This window comes from Neoarius graeffei, chromosome 11, assembly GCF_027579695.1.
Source record: "Neoarius graeffei isolate fNeoGra1 chromosome 11, fNeoGra1.pri, whole genome shotgun sequence".
NCBI classification, from domain to species: domain Eukaryota; kingdom Metazoa; phylum Chordata; class Actinopteri; order Siluriformes; family Ariidae; genus Neoarius; species Neoarius graeffei.
This window is the reverse complement of record NC_083579.1, coordinates 3,160,045-3,184,246: the sequence shown is the minus strand read 5'-3', so window position 1 is coordinate 3,184,246 and position 24,202 is coordinate 3,160,045. Positions and strand designations below refer to the sequence as shown.

The window sequence follows — 24,202 nt, the reverse complement described above, 5'->3', positions numbered from 1 at the left end:
AGCGTTCTGCATCTGAATTTGCACCACATAAAACTTGTAGTGTGCACGTGCTCTTATTCCGCCTCTCGTCTCTGGGCAACAGTCACCTCACAAATCTCTGCCTCACAGGCAAACAGGCAGGCAGACCTGAAAACAAGCAAACGAACATTCTGAACATATGATAGGCTAATCCTAACTAGCTCGTGTTCATGGCGATTTTTTTAATTTACTGAAAGTGAAACAACAAGGATGGAGAAGTGGCTGACAGGTTCAGTTAAGAGGAAAAAACCTGACACTACCGACAAAACCCACATCGAACGTGTCAGTTCTGCATTATCTGCAAGAGAGGTTGACAGCCTAGTGCACGTTCCAGCGGATGCTCCCTGAAGATGGCACTTAGGGAAAAATCACGAACAGATTTCTGGGTTCATGTGCAGCCAGAACACCCCAAACTTGCGGAGTCTGCATTAAAAACACTCCTGCCATTTTCATCCACATACAGACGCGAGGTTGGGTTTTCAGCACTGGTTGGGTTGAAAACTAAAAAGCGAAACCGAGTCAATGTGGCCCCCAATCTCAGATTAAAGCTGCCCAGCTTGGAACCAGATATTAAATCATTGATGCTTAGGATGCATCAGCAGCACTCCTCCATTAAGAAAAAAGAGTCAGTTTTGAGCAGAAGACAAGTAAGTGTAATCTGTTAAATCTAAAATTTGTTTTGTTCATTTCAGTTCATTCATGTTCCTCCTAATTTTGAACAATTTTGAACTATTGATATGAAATGTTCTGATTAACTGTTTGCTGAATTTTAAACCTCCATACTTTTGCCTTTAAAAACCACGGAGGATATGGAATCGATAGGCCTTTAATGTATTTAGTTAACCATAATTTTTTCAATTAAAAACACCTAATAGTACACATCTCTGTATGGTGTGTGTGTGTGTGTGTGTGTGGGGGGGGGGGGGGGGGGGGGGGGGGGGTGTTGACAGGTGGTCCCTGAAATTTTTTTTTGGGACAAAGTGGTCCTTGGTCTGAAAAAGTTTGAGAAACACTGGTCTATATTTATTCCTTCACCTGTGTAGCCTTTGTACGAGTTTATGACTTTACTTCAGTTGTGTGCTGGTTTTGTTACTGTACCTGTGTGTTATTACGTCTGAACATTCTACCTGTGTGCATCACTCCTTTCTTTATTCAGGTGTGTGTGGGTGTGAGAAAGGCCTAAAAGCGCTCTCTCTCACGCATGCATTATGTTTCTATAGATGGTGATCTCCTCTCGTCACTTTGCCGTCCCTTCAAGTTGCACTGTGTAGAAGAGTCTCACCAAAAAAACGCACAATCATTCAGCAGGGTTTAACTGTCGTTATGACATCATCAAGTCCAGATCTGCTGATGTAAAGCGGTTTGGGAGGAATCACTTTTATACCACAAGACATTAATAGTGAACAAGTGACGTTTCAGAGACACGGACAAACGTTCTGTTTATTTTTCCTCTGCGAGTGTAAATAAATCCAGAAGAATCCACACCCAGTTCTTAGCATGTCGGCTAGCTGGTTCCCTCGCTCGCTCGCTCGCTCCCATCGATCTGAACGTTAACAGGAGTTAAAGAAGCTTCTGGTAAAATCAGCCTCCATGCTTTCTTTTCATCTTCATCTGACGAGATTTCATTTAAAAAAAAAAAGTTATTCCTGAAGTGCATCATTGCACACATCTGCTCATGTCATTAACACGACTGTCGTCACTGTTCTGAACTCAGAAGTGGAATTTTATGTGGAGGACGGACGCACACACACACACACACACACACACACACACACACACACACACACACACATACACACACACACACTTCTACTCCCTGTCAGAAAATAAAGTACATTATTGTACCTTTTGAGGTACACCGGCGTATCACTGGATCAGTTCCCTCTAAGGTACTAATTTGTACCCTTTAGATACAACTTAGGAACATATGTACGTTTTTAGGGCCTTGAGGTCCAGTAAATGAGCCGGGGGGGTTACATTAGTGTAGACTGTACCTTGGGGACAGAAATGGACTCCTACTGAACCCCGACACCGTTGGAACGACCAATCAAATTAGTGGACCAGAACTAACTGTTAGATTAGATTAGATAAAACTTTATTGATCCTTTTGGGCAGGCTCCCTCAGGGAAATTAAGAACCATCAATTCTTGGGTTTCAGTCATGTGACTTTTCTTAGCGATTTCACTTCTGGTAAAACAGCTGGTGGTCGAGCAAAGCAAAATGGCTGCCATAGCGCATACAGGTCAAGGTATACGGTTTCCCTGTATTTTGTATGGGAAAATGCATTTTTTTGGCTAATACGGCGTACACTGATTTCCATACGGGGAAATGGCGTTTTGTATCAGAGATTTTTTCCGTTACTCCAAGAAAATTTTCCTAGCATCTACCATTTATGTTTTCAAACATGCATGCACAATGAAACTGAACTATTTTTGATTTATGTGGTTTTATAGTTCCACGTGGTTTTCTCGGTCATTTAAGTCCATCGGCTCGGACTGCCCAGACTTCTGTAACGGCTGCAGAAGTTATGTTCTGCCAATTTCTCGTGGAACGCAACATCCCCCCGGCCGTGGAACGCAACATCCCCCCGGCCGTGGAACGCAACATCCCCCCGGCCGTGGAACGCAACATCCCCCCGGACCGTGGAACGCAACATCCCCCCGGACCGTGGAACGCAACATCCCCCCGGACCGTGGAACGCAGCATCCCCCCGGACCGTGGAACGCAACATCCCCCCGGACCGTGGAACGCAGCATCCCCCCGGACCGTGGAACGCAGCATCCCCCCGGACCGTGGAACGCAGCATCCCCCCGGACCGTGGAACGCAGCATCCCCCCGGACCGTGGAACGCAGCATCCCCCCCGACCGTGGAACGCAGCATCCCCCCCGACCGTGGAACGCAGCATCCCCCCCGACCGTGGAACGCAACATCCCCCCCCGACCGTGGAACGTAACATCCCCCCGGCCGTGATACGCAACATCCCCCCGGACGTGGAACGCAACATCCCCCCGGCCGTGGAACGCAACATCCCCCCGGCCGTGATACGCAACATCCCCCCGGCCGTGGAACGCAACATCCCCCCGACCGTGATACGCAACATCCCCCCGACTGTGGAACGCAACATCCCCCCGACCGTGGAACGCAACATCCCCCCGACCGTGATACGCAACATCCCCCCGACTGTGGAACGCAACATCCCCCCGACTGTGGAACGCAACATCCCCCCAACTGTGGCAGACCATTTTTTGCAGCTAGCAAAAAAAAAAAAAAAATAGTTTCTCGATTCAAAGACTGCACAGGTAAGCTTTTTTTTTTTTTTTTTAAGTTTTTACTGTTTGCATGTAGGAAAGCTTCCTCCATTATGATGATAATTTAGGGAGGCAATACTGGAGTCGCCGTTTATACAACAGCAACTGTAGTTACCCGACCATTTCTGGTTTCACTTCCCGAAACATTTTAATTGCTGATAGACGTTATATGTAGACACAGATGCCCAACACCCGTTACTCCCATCAGTCGTCAGTAAACTGGAAAAGTATTGAATGAAGAGTAATGGTGGTAACGACCGTTGGTAACCTGTCTCTAAAACATGTAGTCGGGGATGGAAGCAATTTAACACCATCTACATGTTTGCTGTGCTCTGATTTTCTTTTATTGACCAGGAAAATAATAGATGTATATTGGGGAAAGGTCTTCGATGTAAAAACTGCTCTGGGTGTTGCCAGGTTTCCAATGCTGAAACAACTTTTTACTGCTTTGCTGTGCCTCCCACAGAGCGATGCAGATAGTGAGAGGGCTTTTTCATTGGTTAGGAAAATTCATCCTGAGGACAGAAAAAACACGACTGCAGACACATGAACTGCAAATTAAAATGAAGTGTGATGAGGAGCTACAACTGCCACCCAAGCAGTGATTATTATAGCTCGTGCCAAATCTGCAGCATCTTTGTACAACAAAGAACACTCCAAAAAGGAATAAGATTTAAATTCTTGTTATAAATTACTGGGAAGATTTTCAGTTTAACTTCATAATTTATTAATATTTTCACTTATGCTTGTTTACATAATACTGTATACTTGATGTGGTTCAGCCATCTTTAGTTGGATCGAGCACTGCTTGTGGTGTCCACACTTTTTTCTCAAATGGAACTTTTGCTAACCTTCATTTACTGTTTGGCATGATTATATATCATTTATTACATGTAACCTACTATTTTAATTAACACACCTACTCAGTACTGCTGTTATATTTCCAGTAATTTTCTTTGGTGGAATGTAATATTGTAGGTGATGTCAACACTTGTCAAATAGAACTTTGTGTAATTTTTATGAACTATTTAATATTAATACATTTTATTTGCAAAATTTACATCAATAATTCTGGTATTACTGACACAATGTATATTAAATAATTAAGTTTATAGTTCAGTCATTCTCTTTAGTAGATAATTGTTTACTTGACTGGACATACAGTCCTTTTTAATTCAGTTGTTTTCTCTGGGATCTAAAATGTATTTTTATTCAGTACATGCTTATTTGATCCCTTTAACTTGATGCAGTGTGATAAATATGCCGATTACAATAGGAGTGTATAATGTGGAATAAAACAATCGGTGCTTTGGATTATAGATTGGAACTTTTTCTTGTGTATAAGGGCTCATGGGTGAACCGTATGTAAGGGAAAAGTACAGATTTTGTAAGGGCATGGGGAACTAAAGGTTGACATGTACTGTATGGTAGCGCAAACAGCTAGCGATAAGTTATCAGAGTACGCTCGTAATCTAGAAGTCACTGCTGGCTTTAGATATATTCAGAAGATTGCTTTGTGCAATGGAATCGACCCCTACAGTCTGGGAAAGAAGGATTTGTCATACGATCTCAAAAAAACCGACCCTTCAGTCGAGTTCCCCGACATCTCGAACTATCTGGTGTTGCAGACGTCCTTCTACACCGCAAAACAGATGAAAGCGTGGAAGAGTATGGAGGCTTACAACTTTTTTTTGTATGTGGCTGAGTAAAGGACCTCGGGATCGAGTCGCTGCCCAATGAATCCTGGATTGTTTTTGCCCGTGCAAGGATTTTTTTTTAATTAAAGCTTTTCGTTCGCGTCTTTACAACGAAGTGCTGCAAGTTGAAGCGTAAACAAATCAAATCAAGTTTATCTGTATAGCGCTTTTAACAATAAACATTGTCGCAAAGCAGCTTTACAGAATTTGAACGACTTAAAACATGAGCTAATTTTATCCCTAATCTATCCCCAATGATGAAGCCTGTGGCGACGGTGGCAAGGAAAAACTCCCTCAGACGACATGAGGAAGAAACCTCGAGAGGAACCAGACTCAAAAGGGAACCCATCCTCATTTGGGCAACAACAGACAGCCTGACTATAATATTAACAGTTTTAACAGGTATAACCCTCAACTGTCCTCATGGGGCCGTCCTTCACAGGAGCGGTGCGATAAAACTCCGACCAGACACAGGGCACCAGGATGGATCAAGCCAACAAACAGTTGGCTTGATTCTCACTTGTGTTGGCTCTTATCTCTCAGCTAAATCATTCACAAAGATCATCAGAAACCCCTTTAAAGACCTGGATCTGAGTTAAACAAGACGGAGAAGTGATCACGGCGCATTGTAACTGTACGGCTGGGGAAGAATTTTGTCGTGACCTTCAGGACTTTGTGAGGAGGAAACAAAGAAACAGCTGGGGACTTTAGCACTTCGGGACTAAAAAAAAAAGTACCGTAAAATAACGACACGTAGCAAGAACAGTACTTGGAAAACACTAAGGACGGAGCTGAGAGGGAAATACAAACCTTTCACCAAGTGATCACTGCAAACTCCAGCATGCTTCGACTCGGCTCACTTCGATTTCAGTCAGAGGTTCAAAAGCCACCTTTCTCCACGTCTTTTTGTAAAATCCTGTGTTCGTTCACCTTTTTTTTATTAGTTCACCAGGAACCCTAAAGAAACTTTCATCAGTTTCACGGTTTGATCGATTCAAACAACGCAAGCGTGAGGCATTTTTCATGCGAGCGATGAACCTTCTCCGTACAAACGCTTTGTCAACTGAGCCTTGGTGGACCACCAGCTAAAGTTTTGAATAACTAATGAGGCGGATGTGACGTCACGTGAAACCCAGGAACACACACCTCCAACGCTTTACAGAAACCTTTATCCTTCACACCTCCTCTTCACTTGGTTTAGTCTCCTGACCCTTGATTGACGGTTGGTGGATGAGTAACAACTCGGTCTCAAGCAGCAGCTCCGTTAGTATTTCGAGTAAACACTGAAAAGGGTAAAGCCTTCAGGATCACACTTCAGGAACAAGAACAAAAGCAGGCTGTGGAGCTACAGAGGAGAGCGGGGACACTTGAGACAGGGGAGACTCGGGACAGTTCGTATTCCCATAAATTAATTTCACCCAGTCAGGTTTTAGATTCCATCAGAAGTTCGATGTTCCCCTGAGAGAGTAACCGACTTCCTCTGGAGCCGAAGCTGGACCCTGCACTGAGGTTTGTGCAGTTTCATATTTAAATAATATTGTCTGGCTTTTTTTCGTGGTCTATCAGATATATTCCATTCAGTGAGCATGATACTGAACGAGTCGAAGACGAGGAGCTGAATGGAATATATATGAAAAAAAAAGCCAGACAATATTATTATTATTATAATACATACACATTCCTTTCGGGTGTTCAACGCGTCGTTTTCTTTCAAAATTCTCTCAAAATCATCTGTATTTTTTTAACGAAGCAAACCTGGCGGCCATGTTTGTTTACAAATTGTCCCAGTCGCTCACTCACTAGCGCAGAAGTTTTACGTCTCTGACGTGTGACGCCATGTTGCCTTGACAACCGTGCAATATCAAACCATATTCAATGCTCATTCTCTATTGGGTAGAGCGACGTAATACACGTAGGATAAGCGATATGCTAACAATATCGCATGCTGTCAAACCAAATGAATGAAACCCGCTAGAAGGGAATAGAACACGTTTTTATTCCATGGAAAAAGTGTCCTGTATGGATAATAATTTACTTGATGACATACTTCAAAGAATATTGTAAAACAGATGTGCGTAGGTTTATGAGCTTTTCCATGTAACACTCTTTACAGTATTATTTTATTACTAATATTGTTATTTTTCTGTATGTTTGTACTTTGATATTCGTGTTTTTGTGGCGAACCGGAATAAATTAGACTAAATTTTATCAACCAGAACTTCAAAGTATTTTCTGCTCCACCTTCATTCTATGGTGTAACGTACGCTGGAGATTTGGGGATTTGTTCGGAATTAAAGTCCGTAGCCTCGAGTTACCAGATATAGTATTAGATATAAAAGGTAAATGTGGCAGATCACAGAATCCAGGGACACACGTCTGCCCGGGGGCATTTTGAGTTATTGACAGATTCAGAAAGTCCAGTTTCTAAGCTTTCCAATGATGCCTTCCATGTGGAGATCTGACAATATTTGAAGAATGTGTGGCCTTTTGAAAGTGTATACTTCTTAAAACAGGAAAGGGAGAAAATCGCCCTCAAAGTTTTCCATCTCAGCTACTCTGGGTGCAGGGCAGGCACATAATGCTGCTCATTTGCATGACATTAAGGAAAGCCCCACCCCCTACGAGCTAGCACAATGCTGCTTTCATGTAAACAAAGATCACCACGTCAATTTTCCTTCCATGCAAAGTATGCCCAACACAATTATGAAGTACAAAAATAAGTCCGAAAGTATACTTTAACGTTTTGAGGTTGAAAAATTACTCACACCATAAGAAAGAAAGATAGCACGATGATGACACAACTAACACAACACTAGTTTCATGTAACCAAACCACAACACTCTCCGTTACATGCAAAAATAACCACACAGCCTTAGATTAATAAACTTCCCCCATCAGAAAGAGAAACGTCGCCTTGCACACACCAATGCCTCCGATGGAATGTAATCCTAGAACACTTCCTTTTGGTTGGGTTTTTTTTTTGCTAGAAATGGTTATCTCCGATGTAAATACCGTGTGTCTGTTTGCTTCGCGGTGTTTCAGCTCCTCTGCGCTCTGTTTAGCTTGTTCATTCCATAGTGAAATCACACGCCTGTATGCAGCTTAAGTAGCCACGAGCTCAGCTCGTATCATACAGCTGATTGGCAAAAAAAAACCAAAAGACTTAAATCATCATGTGAAGGGCCCATATGGTAATTTAGCCACACCCCCCAGCAGGCTACAGTCCTGACAAAAACGAGACAATTTGCAACAAAAAAAATGTATGCTTTTCCAACAAAACAATCTATTATCTGAAATACTGATTGCATTCTTCAAGATCTCAACTTGCACATGATGGAAAAAAACAAAAATCACAAATTTCGAAAAAAAAAATGCTTCTTTTGCGATTATCTCGGATTCGTTTCGGCCGACATGTGTCCCTGGATTCGGTGAGGCGTCACAAATTTTCAAAAATTGTCCAGATGGGGAGAGTTGGGACACTTCATCATGTTACAGGTTATTTCTTGTGGTTTACAAATATAACATTGTTTAAAATGTTTGTTAAAAATGTGGGCGTGTCCCTGTATGAGGAATAAAGCTGTACTGCATTTCAGATTTTTCAAGTGTAGGTCATAAAAAGAATTTTCCCCACACCCAATTATTTTTACTTAGTGGACCGAAAGCTACTGAATTCGAATCACAGACTTCCAATTTTATTCGCTTTTTTTTTTTTAAATAGAATAATTCATGAATTTATCTCCACGTGGCCCTCAATTATCTGCTATTTTTCCTGCTTCTCCATGACACAATTCAAGATACTACATCATGCATCACATCACATGGTGGGCTTTCCCCGTTCGCGCAAGGCATTGTGGGATACAAATTTGAAACAGGAGAGAAAAATGGAGGGCGTGAGTGTGCGAATGAAACGTGAAAGAGCGACTGCAGTAACGGAAAGAAAGTGAGAAGAAAAGACGTTATGTTATATACGAAGGAAAGGAAACGCAGGACCAAACTAATAAATATGGGCGCTCAGCGAGCACCTCGGTGTGATCAGCTGTTCGTTTAGCGACAGAATGATGGAACTGTCAGTGCACGCTCAAAGGGAAACCTGTAGATGGCAGTAATGCAACACTGTGGATGCCAGCTGCTGTAAAACCCAAAAGAAGAAGAAGAAGGTAAACCTGCGCATGCGCACACGGACTTCCTCTGTCTGCCTGACTGCACGAAGCGAGCGATTTCATGCACATTATTTGCTTTAATCCCCTCAAATTAAATAACTTCCCAGCCACAGAATGGCCTGATATTTTGTGAGATATTACAGAAATAAACAGATATCACAATCACCACATTTCAGACGGAACTAAATTTCACCAATTTTATGAAATCGAAAGGCCGTCTCGCTTTAATCTTATTTCATTCCTTTTTGAGACTGGAATTGTTTAAGGCCTCTGCATGCTCTTGCGACAAGGCTTTCGCAGATAGCTTTTCGCAGACAGTTGTAATTTATCGTTGAGCGGGGAGTATAGGCGTGTATAGGCGCATGATGTTATTCACCACCACAACGCAAGGGGGCGCGAAGTCGCGAAATCGCTAGGAGTAGTTGGTGGGCGTGGTTAGTGGAGTGTTTATCCTCTGGTTACTGAGCAACAGGTCATTCAACACCAACAACAATGGTGACTGGACGAGTCCGCACTTTGATCAAGATATAATGACTAGAACTGGAGTCGTATAGATGTCCGTACTTCCTCACTTCCTCAATCAACCGCTCTTCGTGCTGCTCCATCTTCGCTCGTGTTTTTAAAAATGGCGGTCGTGAAAACAAACCAAACCGGGGAAGTAGGGAAGCGGAAGTGCGTGTACAGCGGATGTAGAGTGGACCAATCAGAGCCCTCTTGTCTGCGAGGCTTCTGCGGTGGTCACAATTTTTGGGAGGTGCGCGCAGAGCGTCTGCGAAGGGGGGGGGCTTCGCAGACGCCTTCTGCGACGCTGTCTGCGAGGACTGGGTCGTCAGCATAAATTGGCCCTTAGTCTCATCAGGTTTTGGGTAAACTAACATTTTTCTATCGCTGTACCAGCATTGTGTGTTCATACAGATCATATGGTCCAAGATTTGATCATAAATAAAAATGAATCATCATACAGGATTAAACTAGTGATTTTATTTTTGTCCCATGTCTCCCCTCAGTGTCCCATGTCTCCCTGCAGTAAACAGTAACCCTGAGTCCTGAAGGCCGGCATCTGCGCTGAGCCGAGAAACTCATCTTGTGGTAAGAGCGTAAATAAACAAACACGCTCTAATGAAGTATGAATGGGACGCGACCTGCAAAGAATTTCACACCATCTACGGAAGATAAGCACACGTCCCCAGTCTCCCTGCTCCCCGCTCTCCCCTACTGGCTCAGTTCTTCACCAACATTTATAAATACAATATAAAGCGTCTTGTTTTCTGCTGAATGCTGATTGTTTTGTCTTTCTACCTAATTGAAAATTATAATAATTAAATATTCAGTAATTGATATTATTTGATATCTAGTGTTATAATGTGTTTTGGAGGGGTTACAGTCTGATTTCACCCAGAGGCCACACACACCCACACACACACACACACACACACGGCAGTGCGTCCCACAAGACATTTACACACACAGTTATCTGGTCTAGACGGTGAATTTGTGTGTTATTTTCTTAATCACAGCTCAGTTATGTAACAAGACTCGTTTCCATGGGAACACACAGTTTTCATAATATTTCCATACGGCTCGAAGAGAAACAGCTCTGTGCTGAGGAACTGATGCGTGAATAAGCTACAGGAAGTGTGAGTCATGAAAATAAATGACTGTTAGTTGCATGACTAATCAGAGAAATACAAAAAAAAAAAGTCAGAATTGTTTACATATTTATTACTCCTTTAACTAAATGGTTTATCTCCAGGTTTGGTTTATTTACTTATTAGTCTTTTGTTTTAGTTTGTTTGCTCTATTCATGTTTTTCGTGTTAGTTTTTGTTCACATTTTGTGTCTCGATGTGTTTTTATTGAGTATTTTGTCTTTGTTTTAAAATTTTGTTCGTTTTGTGAGTATTTGTATTTATTTTTTATTGATAGTCTTTTTTAAAAATATTTAGTATTTTCCCTGTGAATTGTCCATTTATTTTGTCTACATTTTTATCATTTTCCTTGATTACTTTGTTTTATTTATTTTAAATGGTTATTTTGTCCATATTTGTTATTTGGCTTCTAAAAATATTTATTTATTCTGGAGTATTTTTTCTACACGATTATTTTACATTTTCAGGGCATATTATTTTTCTGGGCGGCACGGTGGTGTAGTGGTTAGCGCTGTCGCCTCACAGCAAGAAGGTCCGGGTTCGAGCCCCGTGGCCGGTGAGGGCCTTTCTGTGCGGAGTTTGCATGTTCTCCCCGTGTCCGCGTGGGTTTCCTCCGGGTGCTCCGGTTTCCCCCACAGTCCAAAGACATGCAGGTTAGGTTAACTGGTGACTCTAAATTGAGCGTAGGTGTGAATGTGAGTGTGAATGGTTGTCTGTGTCTATGTGTCAGCCCTGTGATGACCTGGCGACTTGTCCAGGGTGAACCCCGCCTTTCACCCAGAGTCAGCTGGGATAGGCTCCAGCTCGCCTGCGACCCTGTAGAAGGATAAAGCGGCTACAGATAATGAGATGAGATGAGATTATTTTTCTGATTATTCTGTACAGCATTTAATAAAGAATGTTTGTTGCTTGATTATTTAATTTAATATATAATTATTTTCTTCTTTTTGTTTTGCAAGCCGGAGCCTATCCCCCGTAGCACAGGATAAGCGGCTACAAATAATGGCTGGATGGATATAATTATTATTTTATTATTTGCTTGATGTCTGTACGGTTATTATTTCGACGGAACATGCTGCCGTTATTTATTTATTCACTCTGATATTTTGTTGATATTTAATCAATTATTCATTTTGCCTGATTATTTTGTTTCTTTTATTTTGCCTCGGCTTTGTGAATCAAAATTACCATCTGTCTGTCTACACACACACACACACACACACACACACACAATAAAGCATACATAAATCTTGTTGGAAAATGAAATAACATGAAGAGCCTGGCTTTGACTTCTTGCTTCATGTTTCTAATTCCAGTCTTTTTTTTTTTTGCATCCTGACATCAGTGTACACACACACACACACACACACACACACACACACACACCGCACTTTGCTATGTTGGATATCTGGTTTTGACCATGAACCGGTGAGGCAGCAGTGAAGCGTGACGTCACCATCAGGAGGAACGTGTGATTACTCAGGGAAATTTAATGAGGGTTTATTTTACTGTCAGATGCCGCTGTGATGGGGGGACAGGGACGTGATCACTCAGCAGCACAGGTGTGTAATAAATGACGAGCTGCAGTTACACAGCGTCACACAGTCAGTGAGGGTTTCAAAGAAGCACAAACATGTTCAACTTCAACACAGGAAGTAAATAAAGCAGAGAAAATTCATCAACACTCCCTCAATCTCACACACACACACACAGAGTCCGGGTCATGCTGTTAGAGAAAAATAACCAACACCCTGCACCCTGATTATTTCCTATAACATCACGTCATGGTGTTTTATTCCTCTTACGTCACACCACCTTCCCCAGTTTGTTTATTTCACTAAAGAATGATGTCATTTTATCTGTTTGTTACGTTTAATGTTGCGGAAACAACTTCGTTCCAGTTCTCTTCAGACTGAATGACAGAGGAGATTTTATTTTTGTCTAAATATAAGCATCTATAAAAATATTAAAAGGGATCAATTTAATAAATACATTTAAAACGTAGAATATTTCTGTAAAGCTGCTTAGTGACCAAGTTTACTGTTAAAAGTGTTACATAAATAAAATCAAATTGAACTAAAAATAAATTAATAAATTCTGTATGTGCAGGAATATCAAATTTTATATTAATTCTATACTGGAAATATCTTTTTAAAAAAAAGTTATAAATAATCAAACTTCCCAATATCCAAAAACATAGTTATAAAATATTTACCAAAATGATAGAAAATATAATTTCTGAAAATTTAAAAACATTTTAGGTATACTGCAAGATGCAAGAAAAAATACGTTTAGGTTTATTTAAAGAAAAAAAATTATTGTATAGAAATGTCAAAGATGATTAACATCTGGCGAGCTAAACAAGCTGATATTAAGTTACAGTCATGCTCTCAAATGATCTGGAGATAATATACATGTTATAGTTTCCTCAAATATATATTAAAGAAAAAAAAAGAGAAAAAAAGTTTTAACTGTCCATAATAGAGTGCATGAAAGGGTTAATGTTAATAATCATGCTGTGCTGCCGCCTAGTGGCTGTGTGAGGAAACTGCAGGAGTCTCACATCTGAGTTAAAAAAAAGACTGCAGAGTCGATTCGGAGTCGATTCGCTTTCTGGTGTTCCTAAAGAATCACGTGTTCTAGTTGAAGTGTGTGTGTGAAAGTATTTTAGCAACACTGACTTACAAAGGGGGCGGCACGGTGGTGTAGTGGTTAGCGCTGTCGCCTCACAGCAAGAAGGTCCTGGGTTCGAGCCCCGGGGCCGGCGAGGGCCTTTCTGTGCGGAGTTTGCATGTTCTCCCCGTGTCCGCGTGGGTTTCCTCCGGGTGCTCCGGTTTCCCCCACAGTCCAAAGACATGCAGGTTAGGTTAACTGGTGACTCTAAATTGAGCGTAGGTGTGAATGTGAGTGTGAATGGTTGTCTGTGTCTATGTGTCAGCCCTGTGATGACCTGGCGACTTGTCCAGGGTGAACCCCGCCTTTCACCCGTAGTCAGCTGGGATAGGCTCCAGCTCGCCTGCGACCCTGTAGAACAGGATAAAGCGGCTACAGATAATGAGATGAGATGAGACGTAGCACTGTTTTCAGCGTCACCATCACCTTTTTGGTCACTTTATTCGCATCTCATCACCGTCATCTCCTCACGCTGTGCAGTAATATCACTATTCAGTACAAACTTCCTTTACATTCGCAAGTATTTTCTTGTTTTAGTCTCACTCTGATGTTGCCGTGTGCAATGGTGTCCATAGCTGGAGTTTCTCTCATTTACTGGTTACTTTACACACACACACCCACACCCTCCATGCTTGTTATTTAAGTCATGCTGTGCAACAACATTCACTGCCTGGTGTAATATTTCTATTTCTGGTGAAGTTTTATTCTTATTCAAGCTCCATTCTTATTTATTTAGTCCCACAGCCTTTCGCCCGTAGTCAGCTGGGATAGGATCCAGCTCGCCTGCGACCCTGTAGAAGGATAAAGCGGCTAGAGATAATGAGATGAGATGAGACTTACAAAGGGACTGAAAAATGATCAGAGAGCAGATTAATGAAGACCAACTGCCATGAACCCAGTTTCTACATACTGAAGCCTTTCAGAGGATCTTTAATAATAATAATAATAATAATAATAATAATAAGCAATCTAATATAAATATAGTTACGTCACAGCGTCTCCTTACGGATGTACGTTTTTAAAAAAGAGATCTAATTCAGATGATCTGATGCCACAAAAGCAGAAGAGAGAGTTTTGAAGAACAATATTTCACGCTGATGATTCACCGTTCTGCTCTTCTGTTCCATCTGGATGGCATTTTGTTTTCTTGGAGCTGAAGGAGACATAAAACTCTCAAACACACCCCAGTGTTCAGCAATTAACACACAATCACGAGTCTGTTCTTCGTGAAGAACCGAACGGCGTCGCAGGAACGTTACAGACCCATTACACAATAACCTCATTCACTACTTTATGTGGAAAACAAGACGAACATCAGAGGTTTTTCTTTAAACAAGTCCACGTGCACAAGTACAAGCGTGCCCCCCCCCATCATGGTGGCGTAGTTACCGTTGCTATGGGGTCACATGACCGTGCAACGCCTCTATACACTCAATATACATGAAAATAAATCATTTAAAACGATGTACACAACAGAATGACTTTAAACCTACACACACACAACTATATCCATCGCTCTTCATCTGGAAACATGAAACGTTATTAGTGATGTGCTTTTAAGGTAGAACTGAATTAATTAGAAGAAAAGGTTTAATCCGTCTTCATCACTCAAATACAGCATTTATACAACAGGAATATAACTGACATACTTTAGGATACTTTATTCATTTATTTATAAAGGAGCTGTACAAAAAAAAAAATCAGTTAAAACTAAAAATATGATTAGTAAATATATTCCATTAAGTAATCTATTTATTTGTGTAAAACCGAAACAGATTTTTTAAAAACAGCTGAACACCTTCGTCCGTTTGACACGCCCTTCTTCGACTCTGCTTGGGTCAGCTGATTGTTGGGATTTGTTGTGTTCCTATCAGTGGAGTTGCAGTGTGCCCTCTGGTGGACAAACTACACAACAGCAACACTCAGAACATGGTTAAAGGATCCGTCTTCCCTCTCTCCGTTTCTTTTTTAATCGTCATTTATCAGCCATTATAAACTCCAACACCAATTTACTGTATCAGCAGTTATCTCATCACTATCAGCTGCTAATATCTGTCTCGCCTTAATTAAAAAAAAAAACAAGCAAACAAACGATCCATCAGGAACGTCTGATTTTAATTCTCTACTTTCACTCATATTGATGGATGTCAGGACTGATGAGTTTAACAGCAGTGTTCTCCACCATCGTTAATGACTCGGCGGCCCGCCGAGTCATAACGGCGAGAAGAGCTATTACCGCCGACTCATAAATGCGCCGCCGAGCCTTAATTTTTGGCTGCCCAGTCAAAAAGTTTACTTCAAAGAAAAGTAAAAAAACCACGCCAATACAAACACCACCAAAGTAATTCTCTGATCACAGATCGTTGATGCGCTTTACTTTACAATAGGTTCAACAGGCCTGTAGGTTTAGGTCATCAAACATTCTCGCTTTCAATAAAATTGATTGATTTCAACTTCAGATGCACTATTTGTTGTTTTTTTTTTCTGCAAAAGAGGTAGGGTGGTCATGAGGAGATAACGGCGCTCGCCAAGGCCACCTCAGTTTGAGCGCCGTATATTGAATTGTATTAGGCCCTAAATATGTACATTCATGAACCGTGGTGGTCGAATTGTACCATTCACACACCGAGTATCGCTTGAAAAGGTTTACATTAGTCATGGCCGCTCAAAATGTGGTCGACTTCGCAAGTACCGTTATCACCCCATGACACTTATTATTTTTTGAAAAAACAATAACATATATTGGGAGTGTTGTCTTCTTCCCCGGGCTCTGCTTTCTTCTATCCTGAGATAATCAGAGGCCTTCACGCTTGCTCGCTCACTTGTCACTACGCATGTGTAGTGCGGCGACAGAGGAGTGCGTGTCAGTTAAGTAGCTCCGATTGCCTCAGACCTCCGAGAGGAGTACGGTGGAAAGAAAAGACACATACTGCACATCAAATGAAAGGTAATTTTGTGTAGAATTCAACTAAAAACAAAGATATTCTATTCAATAAACATTTCAGTAACGGAGTGACAAAATAAATGTAAAGTCGGCTCCCAGCGTCAGAAGATTTTACACAAAAGCAGCTACTTGCGAAATAAATAACGTGCAACTTAAATGCCAGGAAATGGCATCTGAGGGGTTTCTTATTTCAAAATTTTCTGGTGCGAGGGGGGACACCCCCCTCGCGACCCCCCCGGCGACAGCCGCTCAATACTACCGCCGAGCTATAACGTCAGGTAGTGGAGAACACTGAACAGAAAACTCTGGTGTTCGTCTTGTTTTCCAAAAAGAAGCAGTAAATGAGTTTATTGTGTATAATGTGTAACTACACAACAACAACAACACTCGGAACATCGTTAAAGGACACATCGTTATAAACTCCAACACTGGTTTATCAGCAATGAGCTTAGCCTAGTAAACTAGACCCACCCGCTTAGCGGCCAAAAATATTTTTTGCCTAGCGAGTGGGTCTAGCCTCGCACCATATAAACAAAAACACCCCGGGCATCAAATCGTGCCCACCAATCACAACGCAAGGTTTTTGTTTGGATTCTTTGGGCGGGCTTTTGCAGGAGTGACGACAAAGCTGCGCGATGCTGGAGAAAGCGCAACAGGAAAGATGGCTACGGCTAGTGAACAGCGCGCGTTTGACTCCGCTTTGGAATCAGTTTTAGAAGAATTAGACTTGGAGTTTTGGTTGAAACATGAGCAGGAAGAGGCTCTCCGCTCATTCCTTTTCAAGAAGGACGTTTTTGCTGTTTTGCCGACCGGCTATGGCAAAAGTCTGATCTACCAGCTGGCTCCGCTCGTAGCCAAAAGGATGGGGCTAGTTTGTGCAGGACGAAGAATTAATAAACAGCTTTGAAACATTACTTTTTGATTGTTTCTTATTTTCCCGTTATTTTAAATTTAAGGGAAATTATTTCCCCAAACACCACTAAATAAAAACTCTCAAAAGCAGTTTAAGCAAACCCTTGAAAAACACTTGGAAAAAAAATGAGTGTATGTGGTACAGACTCCAAACTTGTGGTCATTATCTCCAAACTTCTTAATATCTAGAACCTGTTTATTAATTAATACGCATTTTGAAAAATTATTTATTTCAAGGCCTCCCCCACTGCTTTCTGTCGCTCTGACTACGTCACAGTCACTGTTGCGCTGATTGGTCAGAGCGTTGGCCTATACGCACAGAGACAGTTTGAAAGACAGCGGTTTGTTCCTCCCACCCCCGTCGGAAATGTCTACGGATCGAGGCCAGACTAAATATTCACATTTAAAGGCCTCTGCATGCTCGTGCGACAAGGCTTTCGCAGATAGCTTTTCGCAGACAGTTGTAATTTATCGTTGAGCGGGGATAATAGGCGTGCGCGATGTTATTCACCGGCACAACGCAAGGGGGCGCGAAGTCGCTAGGAGTAGTTGGTGGGTGTGGTTAGTGGAGTGTTTATCCTCCGGTTACTTATAATGACTAGAACTTTTTTTTTTTTTTTATAATGACTAGAACTGGAGTCGTATAGATGTCCGTACTTCCTCACTTCCTCAATCAACCGCTCTTCGTGCTGCTCCATCTTCGCTCGTGTTTTTAAAAATGCCGGTCGTGAAAACAAACCAAACCGGGAAAGTAGGGAAGCGGAAGTGCGTGTACAGCGGATGTAGAGTGGACCAATCAGAGCCCTCTTGTCTGCAGCGCTGTCTGCGAGGCTTCTGCGGTGGTCACAATTTTTGGGCGCAGAGCGTCTGCGAAGGTGGGGGGGCTACGCAGACACTGTCTGCGATGCTATCTGCGAGGACTGGGTTGTCAGCATAAATTGGCCTTTAGTCTGGCTTGCCAGGCTACAATGAGCTCATATCGGCTGATGATATCATCATGGTGATCCATCAGTCAGGTTCCATGGTTGAGTTGAATTATCACGCAATCACAGAGCGTTAGATCAACAGAAAACTCAGGACGGAGATTCCACACAAATCAACTCTACAGACGTGTTCAGGGGTTTTTTGCTTTGTTTTTTACTTTTCGTGCAGCAGGCGGTTGGATATTAAGCTTGTGAGGCAAAAACTCGAGAGTGTAGTGGATGTTCTCTCACACACACACACACACACACACTTACACACTCTACAGGGAATTTGACACAAATTTACCCTTAAAGTGTGGAATAAAGCCGAGATGCTGCTGTAGGACGGTTTAACACGTTCAAGGAAAGTTGGAGTACTGACAAACAAACAAACAAACAAACAAACAAACAAGCATGCTGTGACTGATCTTTTTATCTTCCCTGAAATGTGGGAGTTTGTGATGAACCACGCTGTCGTTCCCAAGTAAACGTCTAAAGACTAATACATTTTTTTCAATGTTTTTTTCAATAACGTTGCATTCGGTTCTGTCCTACAAAGTTATTTTCCACACAATCACTGCCTTACAGATGGAAACTGGATCATCACTGTATTGTACAGAACTCTGAGGTGCACAGAACAGAAGAGCGTGTGGTCTGACCTTCCTGTGAAGCCGTGTGGGTGAGACGGGCTCCAGGAGAGACAGGTCGAGGCTGATGACAGACGTGCACTCGGACGGCGCAGCGGACCAGCCGTCGCTCATCGTGAAGTCCTCCGTCTGGACGCTCATCTGATCGAAACTCCTGCAAAGAGCAAAGCTTCAGAATCACATACACGACTTCCAGCGCATCTTCACCGAGATCACGCGTTCATTTAAAATCAACGCCGTGTTTTCATTCTCAACCCAAAACTATTAAATAAAAACAGGACAAACAGGAAAAAAACCCGTCTTTTAAACTGAAAGGACGTTTCTAAAAGTCACGAGGCGAGAGATTTCATGTTTATCCCCCACGCAGGAGCTGTTCAGTGTGATCAAACCACAACAAAACAGGAAGTGCTACAGGAAGTCCGTACTGCTGACAGACCTCAGAACTCAAACACAGTCTGGAAAAAAATCACACCAAACTGAATCAACACTGACCTGAGATCAGCTCACTAACAGCAGCATTTCATTCATTCTGCTCACTGAAAGGAGGATGGCCACGCCTCCTTCACCGAGACACACGGAGGCCACGCCTCCTTCACCAAGACACATGAAGGCCACGCCTCCTTCACTGAGACAGAGAGACACAGTGGCCACACCTTCACCAAAACGGACACACTGAGGCCATGTCTCCTTTGCCGAGACAGAGGCCACACCCCTTCAACTGAGACAGACACAAAAAGGCCACGCCTCCTTCACTGAGACACACATACCCCTTTTCCACCAAAGCAGTTCCAGGGCTGGTTCGGGGCCAGTGCTTAGTTTGGAACCGGGTTTTCTGTTTCCACTGACAAAGAACTGGCTCTGGGGCCAGAAAAACCGGTTCCAGGCTAGCACCAACTCTCTGCTGGGCCAGAGGAAAGAACCGCTTACGTCAGCAGGGGGGTGGAGTTGTTAAGACCAAGAACAATAACAAGACCGCGAAAGGTCGCCATTTTTAAGCGACAAGAAGCAGCAGCTGTACAAACGCGAAGTCATCCATTATTGTTGTTGCTGCTTCAATGTCCACGCAAATGCAGCAACGTAACTGACGTATACAGCGACGTAACTGACGTATACAGCGACGTAACTGACGTGGCTCCCCTTAGCACCGCAAACTATGGAAAAGCAAACTGGGTCTCAGCTGGCTCGCGAGTTGAACGAGTTGTGAACCAGCACCAGCACTGACTCCAAACCAGCCCTGGAACTGATTTGGTGGAAAAGGGGTAACAGAGGCCACACCTCCTTCACTGAGACAAACAGGCCACACCTTCACTGAGTGACAGAGGCCACTCCTCCTTCCTAAGACAGACATATAAACCACACCTTCTTCACCAAGACAGACAGTTCAAGTATAGGATATTTTCACACTTCCCTCGAGTTCGGAAAATATTCACACTAGGGCTGAACGATTTTAAGAAAAAATTGAATTGCGATTTTTCTGGCAGATATTGCGATTTCGATTTCAACCACGATTTTTTTTCTTTAAATCAAGTTTCAGTGCAAATTAATTAATACAATTAATTCCATAAAGCTAATGCAAGAATGAAAACTGAGGTCAACAGATTTCAAATGTAGGCCTGTTTATTAACATTGAGTGCCTGAGGAACAAGTTATAATAACTTAAAATAAAAATAAAAAGAGAGCCATCTTTCTTTTACTTTTCCCATCTACAACATATCAGACATAAAAAAAGGTTGATCAATGGCTCAGCAGCATCAAAATATTGTACTTTTGTAAAAGAATGTACATAAGCATTATAAATTATAACTAGAGCCAACAATTCCCCTGGGGGAAATAAGAGTGATGCAGTGGCTGTAGCAGTCGCTATTGCAGGCCCCTCCCTCCTGTGTGAGAGAGAGAACGAGCAGCCCCTCCCCCACCCGCGCGCTCAGACACAGACAGAGAAAGTGCAGTTTCTCCTCACAGTGCTCCCTCCAAACAACGGGGATTTACACGAAAACGGAAGGAGATATTCACAAAATTCTTTCACACTGAGTGCCACAAGGCTTTCCTGAACGTAATTTTTTGTCTGTAGTGTAAAAAATGAGGACAATTTATTGACGAAACAAAACATGGGTCAGTTTAGGAGCACTGAGAAAAACCGCGGCTTTGACGATCCCAAAATCGTGTTGTCTGAGATCGCGATTTTCGGTCGAAAACGATAGATCGTTCAGCCCTAATTCACACCCCTTCGGTTTTGAAAAATGTAATTAAATATGTATTCAAATAGGGCGGCACGGTGGTGTAGTGGTTAGTGCTGTCGCCTCACAGCAAGAAGGTCCGGGTTCGAGCCCCGTGGCCGGCGAGGGCCTTTCTGTGTGGAGTTTGCATGTTCTCCCCGTGTCCGCGTGGGTTTCCTCCGGGTGCTCCGGTTTCCCCCACAGTCCAAAGACATGCAGGTTAGGTTAACTGGTGACTCTAAATTGAGCGTAGGTGTGAATGTGAATGGTTGTCTGTGTCTATGTGTCAGCCCTGTGATGACCTGGCGACTTGTCCAGGGTGAACCCCGCCTTTCGCCCGTAGTCAGCTGGGATAGGATCCAGCTCGCCTGCAACCCTGTAGAACAGGATAAAGCGGCTACAGATAATGAGATGAGATGTATTCAAATACATACGTTAGGAGTCCCAGTCTGATCTTAGTCTGATCTTGGGTAGTCTGATCCCAGTCTGGTCCTTGGATTAGAAAGTTAAAGTTCACACCTTTCAGTCCCTGAACCCGAGCTGCTGGTGCAGTAATACCTCACTTCCTCCAGTCGGCACTAAAACACCAAAAACCCACCGTATGAGCCTGGAGCAGAAACGGTTCTGATGAACGACCCGTCAGCGCTGAAACAGGCCGAGACGAGTCTTTAAACGCAGCAGCACTTCTTCATAATCCATACTGAACACGTTCCAGCTTCAGGAACTTCCTGTCTACAGTCGGATCAGACCAGATCCAGATCAGACTGGAGATCAGTAATCTGTTCTTCATTTCATCAGAATGTTGTCCTTACTCACTCACTCACTCACCACAGGACCAAACCGAACCGGTTAGAGCCGCTATTTATTTTTCAAAGCCCTCGACCGAGAGCACACCGTCATCACTGTGGGCAAAATCACACCATCGGAACTACTGAGCTTCCTGAGGCCAGGGTGAGAGGACCAGAGCGCTGTGTTCATCAAAAACAAAACAAAACATGATAACACTCTGGGTTTGTGTCCAACTTCATGATAAACTTTTAAAATAAAGTATTAAACCTCAACCCAAGCACTGCTGAGTTTTACAGTCGGGACGTCAAAGTAAAAGCGGATGGACACGATGCAAATAAACGCTGCGGTGAGAGTTACACAAACACACAGTGAGGTCATGTGACCAGGAACATTTCAATCTCTGTGATTAATAGATCATCATCAGTGCAATAAACACACACACACACACACACACACACACACACACACACACACACACACACACACCATTGCATTCATGAACTTTAATCAACTTTTCCTTTACGTAGCACCACAGCGTGCTGGCTAATAAATGGACTAGCAACAACCTTGCTAACAGGATAAAGTTTTGTCAGCTCGTGTACAGGTCGTGATTCAAAACTGAATATTAAATAAAATGTAGATTACATCTTTTTTTTGGAAATAGAGTACTATGCTCTTTAGTAATACAGCAGAACTTTCTGGAAATAAGAAGAAACCTGGGTTAAAATGCTGTTAGCGATCATCATCATAATCATCATGAGAAGTTTCCACAGATTTCGTCACTCCGTCCACATCTAAAGTCCCACCCACAGTGTTTGACTGACAGGGCAGAGCAGTTGGGGGGTTAGGTGCCTTGCTCAAGGGCACTTCAGCCATTCCTGTTGATCCAGGGAATTGAACCAACAACCTTTTGGTCCCAAAGCTGCTTCTCTTACCATTAGGCCATGACTGGTTTATTTTTGGATTTTGAGTTGAATTGGAAGAGAGTATAATAGCGGATCTGAAAGATCAATGAAACATGATCAAGTGCCCTAAAGGCTGCCCTTCCAGTGGGAAAATGTGATCAAATGCCCTCTCGGGTGCTCTTTCAGTCAAGGAACCGTGATCCACTGCGCTGTACAGTCGGTAAAAAGTAATAAAGTGCCCTCTACGGTGCCTTTACAGTGGAAAAGGTTATGAAATGCCCTATAGGGTGCAGTGGAGAATGTGATGCAGCACCTGTAGGATTCAATAAACAATATACAAATGTCAGGAAGTGTCCACTAGGGTGCCCTTTGACCCTTGTACCAAAAAAACAAAAACAAAAAAGCCCTGAGCTGCAAACTGAAAGCTGTTAGACATGTTCGAGCACAAGTGATCTAATAAACTTCAGGATGCCAAGTGAAACTTAATTAGCGTGCGTACACACACACACACACACACACACACGTTGCATGCCAAGCAGAACCGTGTACACGGAAAAAAAAAAAAAACAGAACATGACCAAGTTTTCTCCAGCTCATGAGTCATGGCACCCAGACCAATGCCAACACACGCTCGCTCGCGCTCTCACACACACACACACACACACACACACACACACACACACACACCTCGGCTCCAATAAACAATGTCTGCAAACACAGAGTGTTTATTCAAGCTACCTACTTCCATAAGAAGAATATTTCAGATCAGCATTAGCAGGGAGAGAGGGGAAAAAAAAACCCCACACACAGAAAATCGACCGATTTTCATACTTTACTGTATTTAAATACCGTTTCATTTTTTCAAAAATGAAAAGTCTGGTCTGATTATCTCATCTCTCATTATCTGTAGCCGCTTTATCCTGTTCTACAGGGTCGCAGGCGAGCTGGATCCTATCCCAGCGGACTACGGGCGAAAGGCGGGGTTCACCCTGGACAAGTCGCCAGGTCATCACAGGGCTGCACATAGACACAGACAACCATTCACACTCACATTCACACCTACGCTCAATTTAGAGTCACCAGTTAACCTAACCTGCATGTCTTTGGACTGTGGGGGAAACCGGAGCACCCGGAGGAAACCCACGCGGACACGGGGAGAACATGCAAACTCCGCACAGAAAGGCCCTCGCCGGCCACGGGGCTCGAACCCAGACCTTCTTGCTGTGAGGCGACAGCGCTAACCACTACAGCACCGTGCCGCCCCCTGGTCTGATTAACGCTCACTAAATTAAGTTAGAATATAAATACAACATCAGAAGTGT

At 42.9% G+C, this 24,202-nt stretch overlaps 1 protein-coding gene across 1 annotated transcript in view; it reads right to left on the bottom strand.

Annotated features, from left to right (window-relative positions):
- crybg1a (crystallin beta-gamma domain containing 1a) overlaps positions 1 to 24,202 on the bottom strand; it is a 167,831-nt gene that overhangs the window by 84,373 nt on the left and 59,256 nt on the right. Inside the window, exon 2 of the mRNA XM_060933277.1 lies at positions 18,983 to 19,124. Within this exon, the coding sequence (XP_060789260.1) occupies positions 18,983 to 19,124 (142 nt within the window). The remainder of the gene's footprint in view (positions 1 to 18,982; positions 19,125 to 24,202) is intronic.